This window comes from Somniosus microcephalus, unplaced genomic scaffold (assembly GCF_052327205.1).
Source record: "Somniosus microcephalus isolate GS21.2 unplaced genomic scaffold, FLI_Smic_1.0 scaffold10, whole genome shotgun sequence".
In the NCBI taxonomy this organism is placed as follows: Eukaryota; Metazoa; Chordata; class Chondrichthyes; order Squaliformes; family Somniosidae; genus Somniosus; species Somniosus microcephalus.
In genome coordinates this window covers 189184-216985 of record NW_028225197.1, presented here as the reverse complement: position 1 = coordinate 216985, position 27802 = coordinate 189184, and the positions used below count along the sequence as shown (strand labels likewise).

Here is a 27802-nt window from a genome sequence, read left to right as displayed (position 1 = left end):
GACCTGCCCATTACCACGAGGGTTATAGCTGGTAGTTCTACTCGTTGCAATCCCCTTCGATAGCAAAAACTGTCGTAATTCTTCGCTCATAAAGGAAGAGCCCCTATCACTATGTATATAGTTAGGCATGCCCAACAAGGAAAACAGTTGGCAGAGGCAATTAATTACAACAGCACTAGTCACATCCGGACAGGGGATAACAAAAGGGAACCGAGAGTACTCGTCTATAATATTAAGAAAATAGACAATACGGTCGCTCGATGGAAGGGGACCTTTAAAATCGAGACTCAAACGCTCAAATGGTCGAGTTGCTTTAATAAGATGGGCTGGCTCAGATGGCTTATAGAAGCGGGGTTTGCATTCAGCACAAACACGACAGGTTCTGGTCATTGTCCGGACCTCCTGAATAGAGTAGTGTAGATTGTGGGACTTAATGAAATGGTTCATTCTGGTAACCCCAGGGTGGCAGAGTGCGTCGTGGAGACTTTGAAGCTTATCTATACCTAGACTAGCACATACTCCTCGTGACAAAGCATCCGATGGCTCATTGAATACTCCAGGCCTGTACTGAATATCATAGTCATATGTTGACAGTTCTATTCGCCATCTTAAAATCTTATCATTTTTGATCTTGCCTCTCTGCTTAGTGTTGAACATAAAGGCCACGGACCGCTGGTCAGTAATGAGCGTAAAACGTTGGCCAGCGAGATAATGTCTCCAATACCTGACTGCTTCGATAATCGCCTGTGCCTTCTTTTCCACTGAAGAATGTCGAACTTCTGGTCCTTGCAATGTACGAGAGAAGAAAGCTACTGGTCTACCAGCTTGGTTAAGAGTTGCTGCCAACGCAAAATCAGATGCATCACTTTCCACTTGAAAAGGCATCTTCTCATCTACGGCACATACCACTGCCTTCTCAATGTCCCGTTTGATATTAAAGAAAGCTTCCTGAGCTTCCACCGACAGCGGAAAAGACGTCGACTTAATAAGAGGTCGGACTTTATCTGAGTAGTTAGCCACCCACTGGGCATAGTATGAGAAGAATCCCAGACACCTTCTTAAAGCTTTTATAGTGTGAGGTAAAGGTAATTCCTTAAGTGGGCGTAATCTTTCAGGATCCGGCCCGATTACCCCATTCTCCACAATGCAACCAAGAATACACAAACGTGTAGTATTGAAGGTACACTTGTTTTCGTTGTAGGTCAGGTTTAACCTCTTTGCAGTCTCTAGGAACTTCGCGAGATTTTGATCATGCTCCCGTTGGTCGTGCCCACAGATAGTAACATTGTCCAGGTACGGGAATGTTGCTTCCAACGCGTATTCATCCACCATATGATCCATCTCCTGTTGGAAGACAGATACCCCATTCGTCACTCCAAAGGGCACCCGAAGGAATTGATACAGGCGCCCATTAGCTTCGAAGGCCGTATAAGGTCGGTCTTCTATTTTGATGGGGAGTTGATGGTAGGCAGACTTTAAATCAATGGTGGAGAACACGCGGTACTGAGCTATCTGGTTCACCATCTCAGAAATACGAGGCAAAGGATAGGCGTCTAGTTGGGTATACAAGTTTATAGTCTGGCTATAATCGACCACAAGTCTTTTCTTTTCATTAGTTTTAACCACCACCACCTGGGCACGCCACGGGCTATTGCTATGTTCGATGACTCCCTCCCGTTGAAGCCTTTCCACTTCCTCTTTTATAAATTTTTTATCTTCTGAGCTATACCGTCGACTCTTAGTCGCTATAGGTCTACAATTAGGAGCACGGTTCACGAACAAAGAAGGCGGACTTATTTTTAAAGTAGAAAGGCCGCAGACTGTGAACGGAGGCTGGGATCCACCATACTTAAGGGTGACACTCTCATGCTGACACTGGAAGTCCAAACCTAAAATTAAGTTCACACACAACTGAGGTAATATGAGGAGTTTAAAGTCCTTATACTCCGTATCCTTAACGGTCAATGTAACTTTACAATATCCAGTTACCTCCGAAGTAAGGGATTTGGACGCCATCACAATTTCACTTCGAGTAGGATACACCTTCAATGAACAGGAGTTAACAAGATTGGGGTGTATAAAACTTTCAGTACTGCCACAGTCTATCAAACACCCAGTAGGACGACCATTAATCTTGATGTCCATCCTAGATTTCGACAAGGAACACGGTATGGTCTGGTCAACCGTAACCGAGGCCGCAGCAGAGAAAACATCGGGTACAGGATTACCCTTACACACTTTACTAAAATGTCCCCGTTTCTTAAATTTAAAACAGGTAGCCTCTCTGGCCGGGCCTCTTTGCCTGGGGTGTTTAGATTGCCCACAAAAATAACACTTAGACCCATGGGCTACAGCCGCAACAATAGGATTAAGTGGAGGCTCTATTGGTGTTATGGATGCCTCCATACTCGGAACACAAGAGGCTGAGAGAGACGCATGGGCTGATGCATACACTTCTAAATTCTTCTGGGCTACCTCTAACGATCGAGCCGTAGCGACGACTGTTTTTAAAACTAACGAGTCATTCTCGAGAAGTCTCTGCCTAATATAATTAGATCGGAGGCCAGATATAAAAGAATCGCGGATGGCTTCTTCCTGATACAATATGGCAGAGACAGCCTTGTAATTGCAGTCCTTAGCCAAAGCCTTAAGGTCCTGCAGGAAATCATCCAGGGATTCCTCGGGTAATTGCCTGCGAGTAGACAAAAGATACCTGGCGTATACTTCATTAACCGACTTAAGGTACTGGGCTTTAAGGGCTGTGAGGGCCTCTTCATATGTAGTAATATCTTCAATTATAGAGTAAGTTTGATGATTTACCAAGTTGGTTAAAAGACCCAACTTGTTAACCGTCGGATCAGTGAATGATGCGATGAAGTGTTCAAAACATCGAAGCCAATGCGTAAATTTCTTCGACGCGTCTGCTGAATGGGGATCGATATCCAAACGCTCTGGTTTCAAAAATCGATCCATCTTCCAAAAGTTGTTACTTAATAAAATTGATGTGCCGAATAATGGTCTGAATCCAAGAGGTTAAAGCTTAAAACTCAATGTTGAGTCTGTGTTTTCCAAATGTAGTTATGCTGAATAACTGGACACAGACAACAGAATACTTAAACAGGTCTTTAGTAATTGAGGGTCAGGGCTGAACTGAAATACAAACTGCTCCACAGAGTTTATATACCGGTGTGGTCACCACCAGTACTACAATATACAGGAGCCATCAGAAAGTAGTTCATCACCTTAAGGTAGTCTCTTAAGGTGGTACAGGTTACATACACTACAATTCCTCCCCTTTTAGCTTAACAGTGTACACCCCAATTTAAACATAACATGGATAACATATATACAACTTTCATACAAAACTGTTCAAAGATTCAGTCTCTGAGGAGGCCTCCTGATCCTGGCCCAATAAAGCCTCTCAGGGGTCTCTGGTTCTTGTTGCTGGGGTGACTCATCCATTTGATCTCTTATGGATTGAATGTCATCATGTACGTTCGAGTCTGAGGTAGATGCTACAGGCTCAATAACTTCTTCAACTGGTGTCTCTGCCGTAGACATGGGGTCGACCCTTGTTCTCGATTCCACAAGTTGGTCAGCATGACGTCATATTATGTTCTCACCAACGTCTACCGTGTACATCAAGGGTCCTTGTCGGGCACGAATTGTTCCGGATTGCCATTTATCATTCCTATAGTCCCTGGCCAACACTGGTTGTCCTATTTCGAAACTCCGAGTGCCCTTGTTATTTACGTGCTGGAATTGTTTGTTTTCGACTTCCCTACGCACATTGGGTTTTAACAAATCCAATCGGGACCGCAACCTCCTGTTATAGAACATTATGGCAGGGCTTTGATTTGTCACTGCATGCGTGGTGTTTCGATATGCCATAAAGAAATTGTCCACCTTGTGTTGTAGTGGAATATGGTCTTCGCTCATGGCCTTTATCGCCTTTTTGAACGTTTGTACAAATCTCTCGGCCAACCCATTTGTAGCCGGATGATATGGGGCAGATGTATAGTGTTTCACCCCATTCTTCTTCATGAATTTCTGGAATTCTTCTGACACGAATTGTGGTCCGTTGTCTGAACATATTTGTTCCGGCAGCCCATTCCTTGCAAATATGGTTCTTAGAACTGCGATCGTCTTTTCAGAGGTAGTGGTCGACATCTTAATCACTTCTGGCCATTTAGAATGTGCGTCTACCGCTATCAAAAACATGGAATCCATGAATGGACCTGCAAAGTCGATATGCACACGTTGCCATGGGGTTGAAGGCCATTCCCATGGATGCAGCGGTGCAATTGGAGGTGCATTTTGAAATTTTTGGCACCCTGAGCAGCTTTTAGTCAGATCCTCTATTTGTTTGTCGATACCTGGCCACCACACATAAGCCCTAGCAAGGCCTTTCATCTTGACTCCCCCCAGATGACCTTCATGCAGTTCCTTCAGAACTCTCTCCCTTAATTTAGGAGGAATAATCACCCTTGTTCCATACATCAATGTTCCTTGACAGACGGACAGCTGCTCTCGTCTGGCTGAGAATGCCGGTAACAGTGGTTCGCCATGTGTTGGCCATCCCTTCACTGTCAAATCGTAGACCCGAGACAGTGTCGGGTCGTTTCTGGTCTCTCTCTCAATACTCGCATTGGTGACTGGTAAGCATTCGATGATGGTCGAGTGAAATATCTGGACAGGGTCAACTGCCGGTGCCTCTTCCGCTGTAGGTAGTGGCAGGCGCGACAGCCCATCAGCATTACCATGTTGCTTTGTACCTTTGAATTCGATATCATATTGATGTGCCCCTAGGAAAAGGGACCATCTCTGAAGCCTCTGCGCCGTCATAACCGGAACACCCTTCTTAGGGTTAAAGATGGAAACCAACGGCTGGTGATCTGTCAGCAGCGTAAACCTTTGGCCTTGCAGGTAATGGTTAAATTTCTTAACTCCCCACACGAGGCTGAGAGCCTCCCTATCTATCCGAGCATAGTTGCGCTCAGCAGAGGTCAATGATCTGGATGCGAACGCGACTGGCCTTTCCAAGCCATTTGGCAACTTATGTGAGAGCACTGCCCCGATACCATATGGAGAAGCATCACAAGCTAAATGAATAGGCAGCGTTGGGTTAAAGTGAGCCAACACTTCCTTAGAGGTGATCAGTGCCTTGCTTTTTTGAAAAGCCCGCTTACAGTCCTCGCTCCACTTCCATGGTACTCCCATTTGCAAAAGAGTGTTCAGCGGGTGTAACACCGTGGATAAATTTGGAAGAAACTTGTGGTAATAGTTAATCAACCCAAGGAACGACCTCAACTGGGATACATTTACCGGAGCGGGAGCTTTCACAACAGCTTCGATCTTGTCAGGTGACTTATGAAGCCCCTCCTGGTCAATGACGTGACCGCAGTATGAGATTTGCTTCTGAAAGAACTCACATTTCTGGCGATTAACTCTGAGTCCATATTCTTTCAATCTGGTGAGCACCTGCTCCAAATTCGCGAGGTGTTCCTTATCATCATCTCCTGTAATCAGAATGTCGTCCAGGTAGCATTGTGTGCCTGGAATTCCCTGTAATACCCGCTCCATGGCCCTTTGCCAAATCGCTGGAGCCGATGCCACTCCAAAAACCAGTCTATTATACCGATATAAGCCCTTATGTGTGTTGATCGTGAGATACTGGCGTGACGCTTCATCAACTTCCATCTGTAAGTACGCCTGCGCCAGGTCTATCTTGGTGAAGTGTTTCCCACCAGACAGCGAAGCGAAGATATCCCCAATCCGCGGAAGCGGATATTGCACCGTGTGAAGAACCGGATTAACAGTGATCTTGAAATCGCCACAGATGCGAACCTTCCCAGGTTCCCCCGGCTTGTTGCTCAACGAACGCTTCATGACGGGAACAATGGGCGTGGCCCATTCGCTCCAGTCCACCTTTGACAGTACTCCTGAACGTTCTAGCCCTTCCAGCTCTGCTTCCACAGCAGGTCGTATCGCATAAGGTACCGGTCTGGCTTTGAAAAATTTTGGGTTTGCATGTTCTTCAACCTTGATGTTTGCCGTAATTCCTTTCAGTGTTCCCAGTCCCTGTTGGAACACCTCCTTAGCATCATCCAATATTTTGGACAGTCGTTTATGTTTGACATCGTCCTCTTTACAGGAATCTACAGTTAGTGCTTGTAAGGAATGCCAGTCCATATTTATTCTCCGGATCCATTCCCGTCCCAGTAGTGGTGGACCTCCCTCAGGTAACACATACAAGTCCATTCCCTGACTTTCTTTACCATTGTAGACCACCTTTACCTTTATCTTTCCGATGGGGTATACTCTTTGCCCCGTGTATGTTTTCAATACAATCTCCGTATCCCTCAGGGGAATGTGTGAGAATAACCTTTTGTACTCTTGCTTATTCATGACCGTCAATGCCGATCCAGTGTCCAATTCCATCTTCACTTGGACTCCTGCTATCCGAAGCATGACCCAGATAGTTTGGTGGTCTGCTGTGTTACCCACATTATGTATTTTTAGACAACCCAGTTCCTTACTGCTGGAGTCTGAATCCGTCTTTTGTTCATCCGAACTGTTCTCTGTCACCTTGTGTACTTTCTTGTACTTCTCCTGCGGCGACTTTTTGTTGCTGGTCTTCTTTCCTGACCGGCATACTTTCGCTATGTGACCAAGTCTGCCACATTTCCTACATTCTTTATCTTTGAACCAGCACTGGTTCTGATCATGCATTGTCCTTCCGCAACGATAACACTTTGCTGCACCCAATGCCATTTCATTGGTGCTGAATTCCGATGGCCTTTGCTGCATTTCCACAGTTACATAGTTACATAGAGATAGGAACAGGAGTAGGCCATTCGGCCCTTCGAGCCTGCTCCGCCATTCAATGAGATCATGGCTGATCTTCGTCTGAGATCATAGCTGATCTTACCAGTTCAGTACCCCGTCCCCGCCTTTTCTCCGTAACCCTTAATCCCCTTAGCCTTCAGAAATATATCCAATTCTCTCTTGAAAATATTTATTGAATTAGCCTTCACAGCCCTCTGTGGCAGGGAATTCCACAGGCTCACCACTCTTTGAGTGAAGAAATTCTTCCTCATCTCTGTTTTAAATGATTTGCCCGCTATTTTTAGACTGTGGCCCCTGGTTCTGTGCTCCCCGGCCATTGGAAACATTCTCTCTGAATTCAGCCTGTCCAGGCCTGCCATAATTTTATATGTTTCGATGAGATCCCCTCTCAATCTTCTAAACTCCAGTGAGTACAAGCCCAAACTATTTAATCTCTCTTCGTAGGTCATTCCCGCCATTCCAGGTATCAGCCTGGTGAATCGCCGTTGCACTCTTTCCATGGCAAGAACATCCTTCCGCAGATGGGGCGACCAAAACTGTACACAATACTCCAGATGCGGTCTCACCAGCACCTTGTACAGCTGTAGTAAGGTATCCCTATTCCTATACTCGAACCCCCTTGATATGAAGGCCAACATACCATTTGCCTTCTTAATCGCCTGTTGCACCTGCATGCTCTCCTTCAGTGACTGGTGCACAAGAACACCCAGGTCCCTCTGCACTTCCCCATCTCCCAATCTATTGCCATTTAGATAATAATCTACCCTCCTGTTTTTACCCCCAAAGTGGATAACCTCGCATTTATCCACATTATAGTGCATCTGCCACGTATCCGCCCATTCCCCCAACCTGTCCAAATCGCACTGTAGCCTCCTGACATCCTCATCAGAGCCCACCCCTCCTCCTAGTTTAGTGTCGTCAGCGAATTTGGAAATATTGCATCCAATTCCCTGATCCAGATCATTTATATATATTGTGAACAGCTGGGGTCCCAGGACAGATCCTTGCGGCACCCCGCTGGTCACTGCCTGCCACTCCGAAAACGAGCCGTTTATTCCAACTCTCTGTTTTCTATCTGCCAGCCAGTTCTCTATCCACGTTAATACTTTGCCCCCAATCCCATGAGCCTTAATTTTGCATGATAATCTTTTGTGTGGAACCTTATCGAAGGCTTTCTGGAAGTCAAGGTACACCACATCCACTGGCTCTCCCCCATCTATTCTACCAGTTACCTCCTCAAAAAATTCCAGCAGATTAGTCAAACACGATTTACCCTTTGTAAATCCATGTTGACTCTGTCCGATCCTTTCCCCATTTGTCAAGTGCTCCGCTATTTTATCCTTAATAATGGACTCTAGCATTTTGCCCACAACCGATGTAAGGCTTACTGGTCTATAATTCCCTGCTTTCTCTCTACCCCCCTTTTTAAATATTGGGGTAACATTAGCTACCCTCCAATCCACGGGTACTGTTCCCGAGTCAATGGAGTTCCGGAAGATGATCCTTAGAGCATCTGCTATCTCCAGGGCCACCTCCTTAAGTACCCTAGGATGTAGTTTATCAGGCCCCGGGGATTTGTCGGCCTTCAGTCCCCTCAACTTACCCAACACCATATCCCTAGAGATACTAATTTCTGTCAGCTCCTCCCTCTCATTAGTCCCTATGTTTGCCGATATTCCTGGGAGGTTATTTGTGTCCTCCTTTGTGAATACAGAACCAAAGTATGAGTTTAATTGGTCTGCCATTTCCTTATTCTCCATTATATATTCTCCCGAATCGGACTGCAAGGGACCGACTTGGGATTTTACCAGTCTTTTCCTCCTGATATACCGATAAAAGCTTTTGCAGTCTGTCTTTATGTTTGCTGCAAGTTTACTTTCGTATTCTATTTTCCCCTTCCTGATTAATCCCTTTGTCCTCTTTTGCTGTATCCTGTACTGTCCCCAATCTTCCGGTCTGGTGCTTTTTTTTGCCAGTTGATATGCCCTTTTTTTTGATTTTATGCTGTCCCTAATTTCCCTCGTTATCCACGGTTGAGTCACCTTTTTAGGTTTATTTTTATGCCAAACCGGTATAAACATGTTCTGGAATTCTTCCATTCTATCTTTGAATGCTTGCCATTGTCTATCCACTGTCAATCCCCCCAGAAACACCACCCAATCAATCTTACCCAATTCCCGTCTCATACCCTCGTAATTCCCTTTATTTAAGTTCTGGACCTTAGTCTCTGATTCAATTTCCTCACTCTCCATCTCGACTGAGAGCTCGATCATATTATGATCGCTCTGACCCAAGGGGCCTCGTACAAGAAGATTGCTGATAAGTCCCTTCTCATTGCACAATACCCAGTCTAAAATGGCCTGATCTCGAGTCGGCTCCTCGACATATTGGTCCAGATAACCGTCCCGAAAACATTCCAGGAATTCCTCCTCCTCAGAATTTTTACTAATTTGGGTAGTCCAATCAATATGTAAATTAAAGTCACCCATGATGACAGCTGTGCTCTTATCGCACGCTTCTCTAATTTCCCTTTTTATGCCTTCCCTCACCTCCATATTACTATTTGGAGGCCTATATATCACACCCACTAACGTTTTCCTCCCCTTGCTATTTCTCATTTCTACCCATACAGATTCCGTTTCATCCGAGTTAATATCCTTCCTTTCCATTGCATTAATCCCCTCCTTTACCAGCAATGCTACCCCACCTCCCCTACCTTTTTGCCGATCCTTCCTAAATATTGTATATCCCTGGATGTTAAGTTCCCAGCCTTGCCCACCCTGCAGCCACGTTTCTGTAATCCCAATCAAATCATACTTGTTTACCTCTATTTCCACAACTAATTCATCCACCTTGTTCCTAATGCTTCTAGCATTAAGATACAAAGCCTTCAGGCTTGCTTTTTTCACACTCTCATTATGAATTAGTTTGGCCCTTTGTGTTTCTCTCCTTTGCTTATTGCTTCTCACCTTTCTACCATCTATTTCTGACTTCATATGACTTCCCTCTTTTCCACTACCTAGGTTCCCATCCCCCTGCCAAATTAGTTTAAATCCTCCCGAACCGCCCTAGAAAATATTACCCCGAGGACATCGGCTCCCTCACAGTTCAGGTGTAGACCGTCCCCTTGGTACAGGTCACTCCTCCCCAAGAACTGGTTCCAATGCCTCAGGAATTTAAATCCCTCTCCCTTGCACCACTGCTCAAGCCACGTATTTAGCTTATCTATCTTACTCTCTCTAAACTTATTAGCTCGTGGCACTGGTAGCAATCCAGAGATTACTACCTTTGAGGTCCTACTTTTCAATTTAGCACCTAACTCCCTAAATTCAGCTTGTAGGACCTCCTCCCTCTTTTTACCTACATCGTTGGTACCTACATGTACCACGACAACTGGCTGATCCCCCTCCCCCTTCAGAATGCTCTGCACCCGCTCCGAGACATCCTTGACCCTTGCACCAGGGAGGCAACATACCATCTTGGAGTCTCGGTCTCGGCCGCAGAAACTCCTATCTATCCCCCTTACAATTGAATCCCCTATCACTATAGCCCTATCCCTCTTTTTTCCACCCTTCTGTGCAGCAGAGCCAGTCATGGTGCCCTGAACCTGGCTGCTGGTGCCTTCCCCTGATAAGTCATCTCCCCCAACAGTACCCAAAACGGTAAACACAGTGCCTCGTGCTGCTGCCTCATGCGATGCTGCAATGCTGAAAGCTTTGTCCAGCATAAGATCCTTTTCCTCTAGCAATCGCTTCTGGGTTCCTTCCTTTAGTAGCCCACACACGAACTTATCTCTGAGCGTCTGCTAGTCCTGTACCGAACTGACAGTACTTTGATAACTTGCGCAGTTCGATTAAGAATTCAGCGTTGCTTTCCTCTTTAAGCTGAATTCTTTTGTAAAATTTAAATCGTTCCGCTATCAGCAGCGGCGTGGGGTTTAAATGCTCTTGCAGGATAGTAACAATCTCAGCGAAACTCTTTCCTACCAGTTTATCTGGTGTTACAAGGTGCCTTAATAACCCGTACGTCTTCGCACCCATCGAGTTTAATATGGTTAGTGCTTTCTTATCCGCCGGTACCTCATTCGCTGTACAGTAAACTTCAACGCGTTCCACATAAGTGGCCCAATCTTCTACATCGCTATCAAAAGCAGTGATGTTACCCGTTTTTGGCATCTTGTTGAGTTTCCTTTATTTTATTTATTTTTCCAAAATGGTGGCTTCCCGCGCTTGGCGGCTTTTCCTGCGCTTATCTTCCCCCGCTGACTAAAATGGCGATTACCGCGCTGTTGCCGTTCTCTCCTCCCAGCGGTCCTTATTTCCCCCGACGCTGCTGCTCTTGTTCCCTGCTGCTCCCGCGGTCCTCGTGGACATTAACGCTTTTCTGGCTGCTGCGCGTCTCTGCCCGATTGCGGTCCGGCCCTTTTCACCGGCTGCGGTCATGTTCTCCGCCCTTTTCTTCGGTTTCCCTCCCCTTCTCCCACTGACAACTCGGCCGACTTTCTCTCCGTGTCGCTAGATCGGGCTTACCCGCCGCTGTCGTAGAAGGGATGATCACTGCCTGTTGCTGATGGTGGACTTCGTGGCCAGCAAATCAAAACTGGGTTCCCGATGCCTCCTGTGCGATGCGGTGCTCAGCAGGATGATGAGGGCGGATGCCCCTTTTCGACGCCCGTTCTGAGGACGAAGCTTCCTTGGATGCAAAACTGCCGCTAGGTACGATCAGACTCGTCGCCACTGTTGAGTCTGTGTTTTCCAAATGTAGTTATGCTGAATAACTGGACACAGACAACAGAATACTTAAACAGGTCTTTAGTAATTGAGGGTCAGGGCTGAACTGAAATACAAACTGCTCCACAGAGTTTATATACCAGTGTGGTCACCACCGGTACTACAATATACAGGAGCCATCAGAAAGTAGTTCATCACCTTAAGGTAGTCTCTTAAGGTGGTACAGGTTACATACACTACACTCAAGGCTTTTATTAAGTAAGAACATAACATAATATTAACACAGGGCAACCATCATTCATCACCGACCCAGCACTTATGAGTAAAATCCAGCTCTTATAACATAGAAACATAGAAGATAGGAGCAGGAGTAGGCCATTCGGCCCTTCGAGCCTGCTCAGCCATTCAATGAGATCATGGCTGATCATCCAAATTCAGTACCCTGTCCCTGCCTTCTCTCCATATCCCTTGATCCCTTTAGCCTTAAGAAACATATCCAACTCTTTCTTGAATATATTTAATGAACTGGCCTCCACCGCCCTCTGTGGCAGAGAATTCCACAGGTTCACCACTCTCTGGGTGAAGAAATTCCTCGTCATTTCAGTCCTAAATGGCCTACCCCTTATCCTTAGACTGTGACCCCTGGTTCTGTACTCCCCGACCATTGGGAACATTCTTCCAGCATCTAGTCTGTCAAGGCCTGACAGAATTTTATAGGTTTCGGTGAGATCCCCTCTCATTCTTCTAAACTTCAGTGAGTATAAGCCCAATCGACACAATCTCTCCTCATATGTCATTCTTGCCATCCCAGGTATCAGCCTGGTGAATCTTCGCTGCACTCCCTCCATGGCAAGAACGTCCTTCCTCAGATAAGGCGACCAAAACTGCACACAATACTCAAGGGTGCGGTCTCACCAAGGCCCTGTACAACTGTAGCAAGACATCCTTGTTCCTGCACTCGAATCCTCTTGCTACGAAGGCCAACATACCATTTGCCTTCTTAACCGCCTGCTGCACCTGCATGCTTACCTTCAGCGACTGGTGCACAAGAACACCCAGGTCTCTTTGCACTTCCCCTTCTCCCAATCTATTGCCATTCAAATAATAATCTGCCTCCCTGTTTTTGCCACCAAAGTGGATAACCTCACATTTATCCACATTATAGTGCATTTGCCATCTTTCTGCCCAATCACCTAACCTGTCCAAATCGTACTGGAGTTTCATGACATCCTCCTCACAGCATACCCTCCCACCCAGCTTTGTGTCATCTGCAAATTTGGAGATATTACATCCAATTCCCCCGTCCAGATCATTAATATATATTGTGAACAGCTGGGGTCCTAGGACCGATCCTTGCGGTACCCCACTAGTCACTGCCTGCCAGTCGGAAAACGACCCATTTATTCCAACTCTTTGCTTTCTGTCCGCCAACCAGTTCTCTATCCAAGTCAATACTTTGCCCCCAATCCCATGTGCCTTAATTTTGCACGCTAATCTCTTATGCGGGACCCGATCAAAAGCCTTCTGAAAGTCCAAATACACCACATCCACTGGTTCTCCCTTATCTATTTTACCAGTTACATCCTCAAAAAATTCCAGTAGATTAGTCAAGCATGATTACCTTTTGTAAATCCATGTTGACTTTGTCCGATCCTGTCACTGCTTTCTAAGTGCTCTGTGTTGTGTCTGTGTGTTGATAGAGACACTGAAGACAGGAGTTGGTTTGATAGATGTTTACTAAACAAAGTCTGGAGGGGAACTAACGGATACAACACAATACTCAGGCTTATATAGCCGAGTGGCCATTACCGGCATTACAGTACACATGGGGCTCTTAAAGGCACATACACTACAATTCCTCCCTTTTTAGCTAACCAGTACATAATATTTTAAGTAATTATTAATTACATGTTACAAGAAAAATAATCTATACATTGCTGCAGTTAATTAATCATAAGTCAGTCTCTCTGGAGGCTTCCTGACTCGGTCCGGATAACACCTCGGTGGTGTAGTAGTTTCTGGTGGTGTAGTAGGTTCTTTTGGCAAGGCTGATTCGGCTTGAATGCCAGTGTCGGGTTCATCGGGTTCCAGTATCACTGGATTGGAGGTAGATATGGGTATCTCTACTTCATCGTTAGGCGTATAGAGTTGTGGTGTAGGTTGTCCCATTTCGGATGACTCTATGATTTGGTCAGCATGGCGCCTTATTATGCTTTCTCTGATGTCCACGGTATACATCAGCGGTCCTAGTCGTGTGCCGATAGTTCCAGGCTGCCATTTCTCGGTACGGTAGTCCCGGGCCAAAACTTGTTGACCTATCTGGAAGGTTCTAGTTGGCCTTTCATTCATGCCTTGAAATTACCAGTTCTCCACGTCCCTTCTGATGCTGGGCTTGATCAAATCCAGCCGGCATCTTAGGCTTCTATTGAAGAACATCATGGCGGGAGTTTGGTTTGTAACCATATGTGTTGCATTCCTGTATTCGAACAAGAACTTATCCACCTTGTGCTGAAGTTTTATGTCTTCATTACCCATGGCCTTTATGGCCTTCTTGAAGGTCTGGACAAACCTTTCAGCCAATCCATTGGTGGCGGGATGGTATGGGGCGGACGTGTAGTGCTTAACCCCATTGTTTTTTAAGAACTTCCTGAATTCTTCAGACACAAATTGCGGTCCATTATCAGAACAGATCTGTTCCGGCAGCCCATTCCTGGCAAATATGGTCCTTAATACTGTGATGGTTTTTTCCGTGGTGGTGGAGGACATCTTTATTACCTCCAGCCACTTGGAGTGTGCATCAACCGCGATTAAGAACATTGAGTCCATAAATGGACCAGCAAAGTCGATGTGTACCCTTTGCCAGGGAGATGAGGGCCACTCCCATGGATGTAGAGGGGCTTGTGGTGGAACGTTTTGGACCTTCTGGCACCCTAGGCAGCTCTTGGTCATTTCTTCGATGTCTCCATCGATACCTGACCACCATACAAACGCCCTGGCTAGGTTCTTCATTTTCACTCCACCCAGATGCCCTTCGTGAAGCTCCTTTAGAACTTTATCCTGGAGTTTGGGTGGAATCACCACTCTGGATCCACACATCAAGGTTCCTCGGCACACTGACAGCTGTTTTCTTTGCGAGAATGCTGGCAACAGTGGTTCGCCATGTGCTGGCCATCCCTTCACTGTTAAATCGTAGACTCGTGAGAGAGTCGGGTCATTTCTAGTTTCCCTTTCAATGGCAGAATTTGTTACTGGTAGACATTCCACTATGGTTAAGTGGAACATCTCCACTGGGTCTACTGTAGGTGCCTCTTCTACCGTTGGCAACGGTAGGCACGATAAACCGTCAGCATTCCCATGCTGTTTTGATCCTTTGTATTCTATGTTGTATTGGTGTGCCCCTAGAAAAAGGGACCACCTCTGTAGCCTTTGCGCTGTCATAATGGGAACACCCTTTTTAGGGTTGAATATGGAGATGAGGGGCTGATGGTCAGTCAATAAGGTAAATTTTTGTCCGTGTAGGTAATGGTTGAATTTCTTCACTCCCCATACCAGGCTGAGTGCTTCCCTGTCGATTTGGGCATAGTTACGCTCAGCTGAGTTCAATGAGCGTGACGCAAAAGCTATCGGTCGTTCCAAGCCATCAGGGAATTTATGCGATAATACTGCTCCTACGCCGTAAGGGGATGCATCGCACGCCAGTCTGATTGGCAGTGATGGGTTGTAATGAGCCAAAACTTCTTTGGATGTGATTAAGTCTTTGCATTTATGGAAGGCACGTTTACAGCCCTCGCTCCATTTCCAAATTACTCCTGTTTGTAGCAGTTCATTAAGAGGGTGTAGAAGAGTTGATAAGTTCGGTAAAAATTTATGATAGTAATTTATTAATCCCAGGAACGACCTTAATTGTGAAACATTTTCAGGTGCTGGGGCTTTTATGACCGCTTCAATTTTTTCAGGTGACTTATGCAACCCTTCCTTATTAATTATGTGGCCACAGTATGATATTTGATTTTGGAAAAATTCGCACTTGGGGCGATTTGCTCGTAGGCCCCGTTCTCTCAGCCTAGTGAGCACCTGCTCCAAATTGGCAAGGTGCTCGTTGTCATTTTCTCCTGTTACAAGGATGTCGTCTAGGTAGCATTGAGTCCCCGGAATCCCTTGGAGGACTTTCTCCATAGCTCTTTGCCAGATAGCTGGAGCGGATGCTACTCCGAAAACCAGTCGATTGTACTGGTACAGACCTTTGTGTATATTTATCGTGAGATATTTTTTAGAGGCCTCTTCAACCTGCATCTGTAGATATGCCTGTGCCAAGTCAATTTTGGTGAAACGTTTCCCTCCGGATAGTGAGGTGAAAATATCTTCTATCCTCGGAAGAGGACACTGTACCGTGTGAAGGACTGGGTTTACAGTCACCTTGAAGTCTCCACAGATGCGAATTTTTCTCTGTTCTTCAGATTTATCATTCTTCAATGCTTTCTTCATGACTGGGATGATGGGTGTTGCCCACTCGCTCCAATCTATTTTAGATAATACGCCTGCCTTTTCCAAATTCTCCAGCTCTGCCTCGACTGCTGGACGAATTGCGTATGGCACTGGTCTTGCCTTAAAAAACTTGGGAATTGCTGCATCTTCCACTTTTATTGAGGCGGTGATGCCTTTCAAGGTTCCTAGTTTCTCTTGAAACACTTCCTTGGCATTGGCCAAGATGTCTTTTAATCGTTCAGGTATGACGTCATCATCATTTTTTTCCTTACTGGTCACCGTCAGTGCCTGAATGGAGTGCCAGTCTAAACGTATTTTCCTGATCCATTCACGTCCCAACAGCGGTGGACCACCATCTTGTAGAACGTATAAATACAACTTCTGTATTTCCTTGCCATTGTATACAACAGGCACCCTTATTTTTCCTTTGGGGTATACTTTCTGCCCCGTATATGTTTTCAAGATAATGGATGTGTCTTTTAAAGGTATATGCGGAAATAGCCGCTCGTAATCCCATCGATTTATGACGGTCAGAGCTGATCCTGTATCTAGCTCCATTTTAACTGGGGACCCTGCTATTGTGAGGGTAACCCAAATGGTCTGGTAATCTTCTTTGGCAATTACATTATGTAATTTGAGAGAGCTTAGTCTCTTGTTCCCGGAGTCGCTATCGCTCTTCTGGTCTTCGGAGCTACTGTCCGTCATCATTTGTATCTTTCTGTGCTTTTCCTTATTGATTTTTTTCCTGTTAGTGGATTTTTTGTTTCCAGATCGGCATACACGTGTAATGTGTCCCATCTTTCCGCATTGCCTGCATGCTTTGTCCTTGAACCAGCAGTCCCTCTGGTCATGGGTGGATCTGCCGCAGCGATAACATCTCTCGAAACCCCGTGTCATTTCATGGGTGCCGAAGTCTTGTGGCTTTTGCTGTATCTCTGCAGCTCCTCTTGCACTGAAAGCCTTGTCCAGTGTTAAATCTTTCTCAGAAAGTAGCCTTTTTTGTGTTCCTACACTTAGGAGACCGCAGATGAATTTGTCTCGTAGAGAATCTGCCAGTCCTGCCTCGAATTGGCAGTGTAGGGTATCAACAATCTCCTTAAAATTCTTGGCCATCGGTTCGGCTGGAGTGATTAAGTTTCGTAACAGCTTGTATGTCTTTGTGCCCATTAGATTTAGAAGTACTGAAGCTTTTTTTTTCATCTTCTATTCCATTTGCGGTGCAATATACCTCCACTCTTTCCACATATGTGGTCCAATCCTCTATCTCGTTATCAAAAGCATCAATATTGCCAGAATTAGGCATCTTAGAAAAGATATGGCACTTCCCGCGCTTTTCTTTCTTTTCTGCAGAAAAGATATGGCGCTTTCCCGCCGCTGCTGCCGATGACAACGCTGTTTCCCGCGGTTTCCGTTCTTTTTTATTTATTTATTTATTTACAGTTGGAGACTCGTTCCCGCCGGACTCTCTGTCTCGGTCTGAACGCCGACCTGCTTGCAGTGCCGGCCGTCTCCCGAGTGCTCCCTCCCCATCTGTTACTGCTTGCCTCCGCTTTCGCTGCTTGGCCCAGCCTGACGCCCAGGAAGGATTACCGCAGTACCTGCCACCAGCTTGGCCAGCTGGTGAAACAACAGCTTCTTTCACTTCTTGATTCTTCTGGACGCCAGAGGAATCGATGTCCTTGAGGTGCTGCTGAATTGTAGGTAAGTCCGTTTGCACTTCGTCGCCACTGTTGTGTCTGTGTGTTGATAGAGACACTGAAGACAGGAGTTGGTTTGATAGGTGTTTACTAAACAAAGTCTGGAGGGGAACTAACAGATACAACATAATACTCAGGCTTATATAGCCGAGTGGCCATTACCGGCATTACAGTACACATGGGGCTCTTAAAGGCACATACACTACACTCTGATATTACATCTTTTATAATGGACTCTAGCATTTTCCCAACTACCGATGTCAGGCTTACCGGTCTATAATTCCCCGCTTTTTCTCTACCACCTTTTTTGAATAGTGGGGTAACATTAGCTACCCTCCAATCCATGGGTACTGTTCCAGAGTCTATCGAGTTCTGGAAGATGACCAGCAATGCATCTACTATTTCCAGGGCCACTTCCTTAAGTACCCTGGGATGTAGATTATCAGGCCCTGGGGATTTATCGGCCTTCAGTCCATCAATTTTCCTAACACCATTTCCCTACAAATACTGATTTCTTTCAGTTCCATCCTTTCATCAGACCCTATGTTCCCCGGCATCTCTTGGAGGTTATTTGTGTCCTCCATTGTGAAGACAGAACCAAAATATGTATTTAGTTGGTCTGCCATTTCTTTGTTCCCCATTATAAATTCCCCTGATTCTGCCCGCAAGGGACCTACGCTTGACTTCACCAATCTTTTTCTCTTCACATATCTATAAAAGCTTTTACAGTCAGTTTTTATGTTCCCTGAAAGCTTACTCTCATATTCTATTTCCCTTTCTTAATTAATCCCTTTGTCCTCCTTTGTTGAATCCTAAACTGCTCCCAATCCTCAGGATTATTGCTTTTCCTGGCCAATTTATATATCCTCTCCTTGGATCTTATGCTATCCCTAATTTCCCTTGTTAGCCACGGTTGCGTCACCTTTTTTGTGTTATTTTTATGCCAAACTGGGATGAACAACTTCTGTAGTTCATCCATTCGGTCTTTGAATGTTTGCCATTGCCTATCCACCGTCAACCCTTTGAGTGCCATTCCCCAATCAATCCTACCCAACTCGCTCCTCAGACCATCGTAGTTTCCTTTATTTAAATTGAGGACCCTAGTCTCTGAGTCAACTACTTCATTCTCCATCTTAATGAAGAATTCGATCATATTATGATCGCTCCGACCCAAGGGGCCTCGTACAAGAAGATTGCTAATTAATCCTTTCTCATTACATAATACCCAGTCTAAGATGGCCTGATCTCTGGTTGGTTTCTCGACATATTGGTCCAGGAAACCATCCCGTAAACACTCCAGGAATTCCTCCTCCACAGTATTGTTACTAATTTGGTTGGCCCAATCTATATGTAGATTAAAGTCACCCATGATGACTGCCGTGCCCTTATTGCACGCTTCTTTAATTTCCCTTTTAATGCCATCCCCAACCTCCACCTTACTGTTTGGAGGTCTATATACCACTCCCACAAACGTTTTTTTCCCCTTAGTATTTCTCAATTCTACCCATACAGATTCCACATCATCAGAGCTAATATCCTTCCTTACAATCATGTTAATCCCTTCGTTAACCAGTCATGCTACCCCACCTCCCTTTCCTTTTTGCCTGTCTTTCCTGAATATCGAATACCCCTGGATGTTGAGTTCCCAGTCTTGGCCATCCTTGAGCCACGTTTCCGTAATCCCAACCAAATCATATTCGTTTACCTCTATTTGCGCAGCCAATTCATCCACCTTATTACAAATGCTCCTCGCATTAAGACACAAAGCCTTCAGGCTTGTTTTTTTAATGCTCTTAGACCTATTAGAATTATTATTTACTGTGGCCACGTTTGATTTAAACCGTTGATTTCTCTGACTGCCACTTTTGTTTTTCTCCTTCCTATCTTTTGCTTTTATCCTTGTTTCCCTTTCCTCTGTCTCCCTGCTCAGGTTCCCAACCCCCTGCCATTTTAGTTTAAACCCTCCCCCACAGCACTAGCAAACACTCCCCCTAGGACATCGGTTCCAGTCCTGCCCAGGTGCAGACCGTCCGGTTTGATCTGGTCCCACCTCCCCCAGAACCGGTTCCAATGTCCCAGGAACTTGAATCCCTCCCCCTGGCACCATTCCTTTAGCCACGTATTCATCTGAAGTATCCTTCTATTTCTACTCTGACTAGCACGTGGCACTGGTAGCAATCCTGAGATTACTACCTTTGAGGTCCTGCTTTTTAATTTACCTCCTAACTCCCTATATTCCGCTTTTAGGACCTCATCCCGCTTTTTCCCTATATCGTTGGTGCCTATATGGACCACGACAACTGGCTGTTCACCCTCCCCTTCCAAGATGTTCTGCAGCCGCTCGGAGACATCCTTGACTCTTGCACCAGGGAGGCAACACACCATCCTGGAGTCTCGTTTGCAGCCGCATAAACGCCTATCCCCCTTACAATAGAATCCCCTATTACAATAGCTCTACCACTCTTTCTCCTCCCATTCTGTGCAGCAGAGCCACCCCTGGTGCCAGGAAGCTGGCTGCTGCTGCCTTCCTCTGATAAGCCATCCCCCCCAACAGTACTCAAAGTGGTGTATCTGTTGGAGAGGGGGATGGCCACAGCGGATCCCTGCACTACCTGCCTGCGCCTAGTACTCTGCCTGTTGGTCACATAAGTAAGACTCCCACCAATCCAAAGGATCCAGAGGGGCAGGGCTAGGGAGGAGCATTGGTGGTTACACCTGTAGAACATTCCAGACATTAATAAGTACAACAACAACAGCCAATTCAAATGCCAGAACACAGAGTTATTTCATCACATGAAGAACATAAGAAATAGGAGCAGGAGTAGGCCATTCAGCCCTTCGAGCCTGCTCCGCCATTCAATAAGATCATGGCTGATCTTCTACCTCATCTCCGCCTTCCCGCCCGATCCCCATATCCCTTGATTCCCCATGACTCCAAAAATCTATCTGTCTCAGCCTTGATTATACTCAATGACTGAGCCTCCACAGCCCTCTGGGGCAGAGAATTCCAAAGATTCACCACCCTCTGAGTGAAGAAATTTCTCCTCATCTCAGTCCTAAATGGCCGACCCCTTATTCTGAGACTGTGACCCCTGGTTCTAGACTCCCCAGCCAGGGGAAACAGTCTCCCAGCATCTACCCTGTCAAACCCTGTAAGAATTGTAGATGTTTCAATGAGATCACCTCTCATTCTTCAAAATTCATGGGAATATAGGCCCAGTCTCCTCAATCTCTCCTCACAGGACAATCCCCCCATCCCAGGAATCAGTCTGGTGAACCTTCGCTGCACTCCCTCTAAGGCAAGTATATCCTTCCTTAGGTAAGGAGACCAAAACTGTACACAATACTCCAGGTGTGGTCTCACCAAGGCCCTATATAATTGCGGTAAGACTTTACTCATACTCCAATCCTTTTGTAATAAAGACTAACGTACCATTTGCTTGCCTAATTGCTTGCTCCACCTGCGTGTTAAGATGAGAAATGATAAAGGCAAGAAGTCACTTGTGGGAGTGGTGTACAGGCCCCCTGACAGTAACCACACGGTAGGATGGAGTATAAAGGAAGAAATAACGAGAGCTTGTCAGAAAGGTGTGGCAATAATTATGGGGGATTTTAATCTACATATAGACTAGAAAAATCAGATGGGCAAAGGTAGCCTAGATGAGGAGTTCATAGAATCTTTTTGGGATAGTTTCTTACAACAGCACGTTCTGGAGCCAACCAGAGAGCAGGCTATACTAGACCTGGTATTGTGCAATGAGATAGGATTAATTAATGACCTCATAGTGAAGGCGCCCCTAGGTAGCAGCGATCATAATATGATTGAATTTTACATTCAGTTTGAGGGAGAGACGAGTGGGTCCAAGACTAGTATTTTAAACTTAAATAAGGGCAATTATGAGGGCATGAAAGCAGAGCTAGCTAAAGTGAACAGGCAAATTAGGTTAAGGGATAGGTCAAAGATTTGCAGTGGCAGACATTTAAGGGGATATTTCAGAATACACAGAATAGATACATTCCAACGAGAAAGAAAACTTCCAAGGGGAGGACCCACCAGCCGTGGTTAACTAAAAAAGTTAAAGATCGTATCAAACTTAAAGAAAAAGCATATAATTGTGCAAAGATGGCTGGCAGGTCAGAAGATTGGACAGAATATAAAAAACAGCAAAGAATGACTAAAAGATTAATGAGAGAAAAATGAGAGTACCAGAGAAAGCTAGCTAGAAATATAAACACAGATAGTAAGAGTTTCTATAGATATTTAAAAAGAAAAGAGTTAACAAAGTGAGCGTTGGTCCTATAGAAAGTGAGTCTGGGGAATTAATAATGGAAAATAAGGAGATGGCAGTTGAATTGAACAGGTATTTTGCATCGGTCTTCACTATAGAGGATTCAAGTAACATCCCAGAAATAGCTGTAAATCAGGAAATGGAAGGGAGGGAGGAACTCAAGAAAATTACAATCACCAGGGAAGTGGCCCTAGAAATAGTAGATGCATTACTGGTCATCTTCCAACATTCGATAGACTCTGGAACAGTACCCATGGATTGGAGGGTAGCTAATGTTACCCCAGTATTCAAAAAAGGTGGTAGAGAGAAAATGGGGAATTACAGACCGGTAAGCCTGACATCGGTAGTGGGGAAAATGCTAGAGTCCATTATAAAAGATGTAATAGCAGAGCACTTGGAAAACAGTGACAGGATCGGACAAAGTCAACATGGATTTACAAAAGGTAAATCGTGCTTGACTAATCTACTGGAATTTTTTGAGGATGTAACTGGTAAAATAGATAAGGGAGAACCAGTGGATGTGGTGTATTTGGACTTTCAGAAGGCTTTTGATAAGGTACCGCATAAGAGATTAGCGTGCTACATTAAGGCACATGGGATTGGGGGCAAGGTATTGAATTGGATAGAGAACTGGTTGGCAGACAGAAAGCAAAGAGTTAGAATAAATGGCTCTTTTTCCGAGTGGCAGGCAGTGACTAGTGGGGTACCGCAGGGATCGGTCCTTGGACCCCAGCTATTCACAATATATATTAATGATCTAGACGAGGGAACTAGATGTAATATCTCCAAGTTTGCAGATGACACAAAGCTGGGTGGGCATGTGTGCTGTGAGGAGGGTGCCGAGAAACTCCAGTATGATTTGGACAAGTTGGGTGATTGGGCAGAAGCATGGCAGATGCAATATAACGTGGATAAATGCAAGATCATCCACTTTGGTGTCAAAAACAGGAAGGCAGATTATTATCTGAATGGCAATAGATTGGGAGAAGGGGAAGTGCAACGAGACCTGGGTGTCCTTGTGCACTAGTTGCTGAAGGTAAGCATGCAGGTGCAGCAGGTGGTTAAGAAGGCAAATGGTATGTTGGCCTTTGTAGCGCGAGGGTTTGAGTACAGGAACAAGGATGTCTTGCTGCAGTTGTACAGGGCCTTGGTGAGACCACATCATAAGTATTGTGTGCAGTTTTGGTCACCTTATCTGAGGAAGGATGTCCTTGCCATGGAAGGAGTGCAGCGAAGATTCACCAGACTGATACCTGGGATGGCAGGAATGACGTATGAGGAGAGGTTGGGTCGATTGGGCTTATACTCGCTGGAGTTTAGAAGAATGAGAGGGGAGCTCATTGAAACTTATAAAATTCTAACAGGACTAGACAGACTAGATACGGGAAGGATGTTCCCGATTGTCGGGGTGTCCAGAACCAGGGGTCACAGTCTAAGGATAAGGGGTAAGCCATTTAGGACAGAGATCAGGAGGAATTTCTTCACCCAGAGAGTGGTGAACCTGTGGAATTCTCTACCACAGAAGGCAGTGGAGGCCAATTCATTAAATATATTCAAGAAGGAGTTGGATATATTTCTTAAGGCTAAAGGGATCAAGGGATATGGAGAGAAGGCGGGAACGGGGTACTGAGTTTGGATGATCAGCCATGATCTCATTGAATGGTGGGGCAGGCTCAAGGGGCCGAAGGGCCTACTCCTACTCTATGTTTCTATGTTTCCCTCACTGATTGCGGCTCTTCACCAACACCGACTTTACAAAGAAAGCCCCGCGTGGCAGCCTGGAGCTCTGGCCCAGCGCGCAGGTGCAGGGGAGGATGATTGACAGGGGCTCAGGGTGTGTGCTGAGCATGCGCAGTGAGGGCCGGGTGCCTGTGGAGTAGTTGAGGGCAGGGCCATGGGGCACATGCGCGGGGTCAGCCACAACTCAGTGCGGCGGCCGGGGCGCTTTCTGGAGTGCGGGGGCTTGTGGGGATTGCAGCCGCCATTACTGTTGATCCTTTCAACCAACCTGTGCAGCAGCTGGGGCCTGAAATTCAGCTTCACTGCCCCTGGGCTGGGAAAGGGGGACATGAGACAACATTCTCCCTCTTACCCCTTTCTACACTCCTTTTACAGGGTTTTAGAAGTGGAGCATTTACAGACAGGAAGCTCAAACCAAACATCACAAGATCTGACAGAGTCGCTCGATTCATCAGGACCTGAATATCATCGGCCTTTGCACATGGAAGGAGAGAGCAGCGATCGCAGCGCGGACAAACCGCTCACGTGTTCCAAGTGTGGACTCGCCTTCAGCCGATCGCCTGACCTGGCGAGACACGTGCACCGTCACACCGGGGAGAAACCGGGTAAAGGTGGGGACGGCGGGAAGAGATTCAGTTCCCCGTCTGCATCAGAAATTCATCGGCGCAATCACACTGGGGACAGTCCGTTCACCTGCTCCATGTGTGGGAAGGGATTTGTTTATTCATCCCACCTGCTGACACACCAGCTTGTTCACTCTGATGAGAAACCATTTAAATGTTCTGACTGCGGGAAGAGCTTCAAATACTCCAGGGTCCTGAAGCAACACCAGCTTGTTCACACCGATGAGAGACCGTTTACATGTTCTGACTGCGGGAAGAGCTTCAAATACCCTGGGCATCTGAAGGATCACCAGCTTGTTCACACCGATGAGAAACCGTTTACATGTTCCGACTGTGGGAAGAGTTTTAAAAGCTCCGGGGTTCTGACCAGACACCAGCGAGTTCACACTGGGGAGAGGCCATTTCCCTGCTCTGTGTGTGGGAAGGGATTCTCTGATTCATCTACCCTGCTGGCACACCAGCTTGTTCACACTGATGAGAGAGTGTTTAAATGTTCTGTGTGTGAAAAGAGTTTTAAAAGCTCCAGTGCCCTGAAGCGACACCATCTTGTTCACAATGATGTGAAACCATTTAAATGTTCTGACTGTGGGAAGAGCTTTAAATGCTCCGGGGCTCTGACCAGACACCAGCTTGTTCACACTGATGTGAAACCATTTAAATGTTCTGACTGTGGGGAGAGCTTTAAAAGCCCCGGGGTTCTGACCAGACACCAGCGAGTTCACACCGGGGAGAGGCCATTTCCCTGCTCTGTGTGTGGGAAGCGATTCTCTAATTCATCCAACTTGCTGAGACACCAGCTTGTTCACACTGATGAGAGAGTGTTTACATGTTCTGACTGTGGGAAGAGCTTTAAAAGCTCCAATGACCTGCTGAGACACCAGCGAGTTCACACTGTTCTGTAGCGCAGGGCCCTGTAGACAGCTGGGGTGACATGAACGTGGAATGGATGAATGTTTTATAAATTCTTGTACTGCTGTTTAATCTTTCAATCTGTTGTGCTGATGATTCCCTTGATTTGACTGTTAATGTTATTTTTGTTTTTCTCCTTATCACAGGCAATTGCCTATTAAAAGTCAACCATCACAACCAATAAAACATGTAACATAACCAAAAAAGTTTAAAGGAAACTTAAATTAAATTAAAATTCTATTTTCGGTGGTGATGCACGCCAGTCCCTCCGATACCCACCGATCACGGAAGGCCTCGAGCGCGCCGGTGGACTGTTCATGTTATTACATTGAATGTACAGCACAGAAACAGGCCATTCGGCCCAACTGGTCCATGCCAGGGTTTATGCTCCACACGAGCCTCCTCCGACATATCCTCCTATGTTTATCTGGCTTCTCCTTAAATACACCTATGCCATTCACCTCAACTACTCCTTGTGGGAGTGAGTTCCCCATTCTCATCACTCTCTGGGTAAAGAAATTTCTCCTGAATTCCCTCCTGGATTTATTAATGACTATTATATTTATGGCCCCATAAATATGATGAGATTCTGTTAAGCTGCCCAGTATGTTGTTGTACTTTGTCTTTTTCTGATGAATGAAACATTACTGAGCCACTGTACCCGTGTTATGGGATGAAGTGCCAGACAAGTGAAGGCACAACGTCTGGGTGTGAATCTAATAATAACCTCACGGACCGTATAGGTGTGATAACCAGATGGGCTTGTGGTTATAGTCTGGTCACAGATGGACTAAATTCCCTGAATTAGCAGGAGTTCAGGAGGCGGCCAACAGACGGGTCCAAACAGTCCCATTTCCTGAGCGGTAACCAAGCTTGTGTATAAGAACAGGCCACTTAAGCCGTTGTCAGTTGGAACAGACTCAAGAAGAACATAAGAACATAAGAAATAGGAGCAGGAGTAGGCCAATCGGCCCCTCGAGCCTGCTCCACCATTCAATAAGATCATGGCTGATCTGATCCTAACCTCAAATCTTCTATCACTCTGCATCCGCCCGAACCCATGTGATCTCCCGGGAGAGGCGAAAAACCAGATAAAGACCCAATGGCCAATTTGGGAGAAAAAAATCTGGGAAATTCCTCTCCGACCCATCTAGGCGATCGAAATTCTTCCAGGAGATCACTCTGTCCCTATATTTTCTACAGTACTTACCTTCTGTAAAGGCGATCTCCACCCCAGCCAGGAACAGGAATAAAACCATCTCCTGAAATCTAACAGAATTAGAACACAGTAGGAGCAGAACAAGGCTACACGGCCCCTGGGCCCGCTCCACTACCCACAGGGCCATGACCATTCCGAACCCAGACTCATGTCCAATTTCCTGCCCGCTCCCCGTAACCCTTTATTCCCTTTACTTCTAGGAAACTATCTATTTCTGTTTTAAATTTATTTAATGATGTAGCTTCCACAGCTTTCTGGGGCAGCAAATTCCACAAACCTACCACCCTCTGAGTGAAGAAGTTTCTCCTCATCTCAGTTTTGAATGAGCAGCCCCTTATTTTAAGATTATGCCCCCTAGTTCTAGTTTCGCCCATCATTGGGAACATCCTCACCGCATCCACCCGATCAAGCCCCTTCACAATCTTATATGTTTCAATAAGATCGCCTCTCATTCTTCTGAACTCCAATGAGTAGAGTCCCAATCTACTCAACCTCTCCTCATATGTCCACCCCCTCATCCCCGGGATTAACTGAGTGAACCTTCTTTGTACTGACTCGAGAGCAAGTATGTCTTTTCTTAAGTATGGACACCAAAACTGTATGCAGTATTCCAGGTGCGGCCTCACCAATACCTTGTACAACTGCAGCAATACCTCCCTGTTTTTATATTCCAACCCCCTAGCAATAAAAGCCAACATTCCATTGGCCTTCTTAATCACTTGCTGCACCTGCATACTAACTTTTTGAGTTTCGTGCACCAGGACCCCCAGATCCCTTTGTACTACAGTACTTTCCAGTTTCTTGCCATTAAGATAATAACTTGCTCTATGATTTTTCCTGCCAAAGTGCATAACCTCACACTTTCCAGTATTGTATTCCATCTGCCAAATCTCTGCCCACTTACTTAGCCTGTCTATGTCCCTTTGCAGGTTTTTTATGTCCTCCTCACTCACTACTTTCCCTCCCATCTTTGTATCATCTGCAAACTTTGATATGTTACACTCGGTCCCCTCCTCCAAATCGTTAATATAGATTGTAAAGAGTTGGGGACCCAGCACTGACCCCTGCGGAACACCACTAGTTACTGGTTGCCAATCTGAGAACGAACCATTTATCCCAACTCTCTGCTTTCTGTTAGAGAGCCAATCCTCCACCCACGCCAGAATATTACCCCCAATCCCGTGATTTTTTATCTTGAGCAATAATGTTTTGTGTGGCACCTTGTCAAATGCCTTTTGGAAGTCTAAATACACTACGTCCA

The 27802-nt window shown here is 45.8% G+C and overlaps 1 protein-coding gene across 1 annotated transcript; it reads left to right on the top strand.

Annotated features, from left to right (window-relative positions):
* The first annotated feature begins 478 nt into the window (after positions 1 to 478).
* On the top strand, positions 479 to 25635 carry LOC147083964 (uncharacterized). Its single transcript, XM_085979980.1, has 2 exons — positions 479 to 1433; positions 24166 to 25635. Exons 1-2 carry the CDS (start codon positions 1252 to 1254, stop codon positions 25313 to 25315), a joined length of 1332 nt encoding a protein of 443 aa, XP_085836106.1. The 5' UTR covers positions 479 to 1251; the 3' UTR covers positions 25316 to 25635.
* Positions 25636 to 27802: the final 2167 nt, after the last annotated feature.

Excerpts from the sequence above, each read along its gene's own strand:
- LOC147083964 (XM_085979980.1), top strand. The coding sequence starts at position 1,252 with ATGCTCCCGTTGGTCGTGCCCACAGATAGTAACATTGTCCAGGTACGG. Across the intron at positions 1,434-24,165 it reads AGCTTCGAAGGCCGTATAAG|GGTTTTAGAAGTGGAGCATT; the intron begins GTCGGTCTTCTA and ends CTCCTTTTACAG.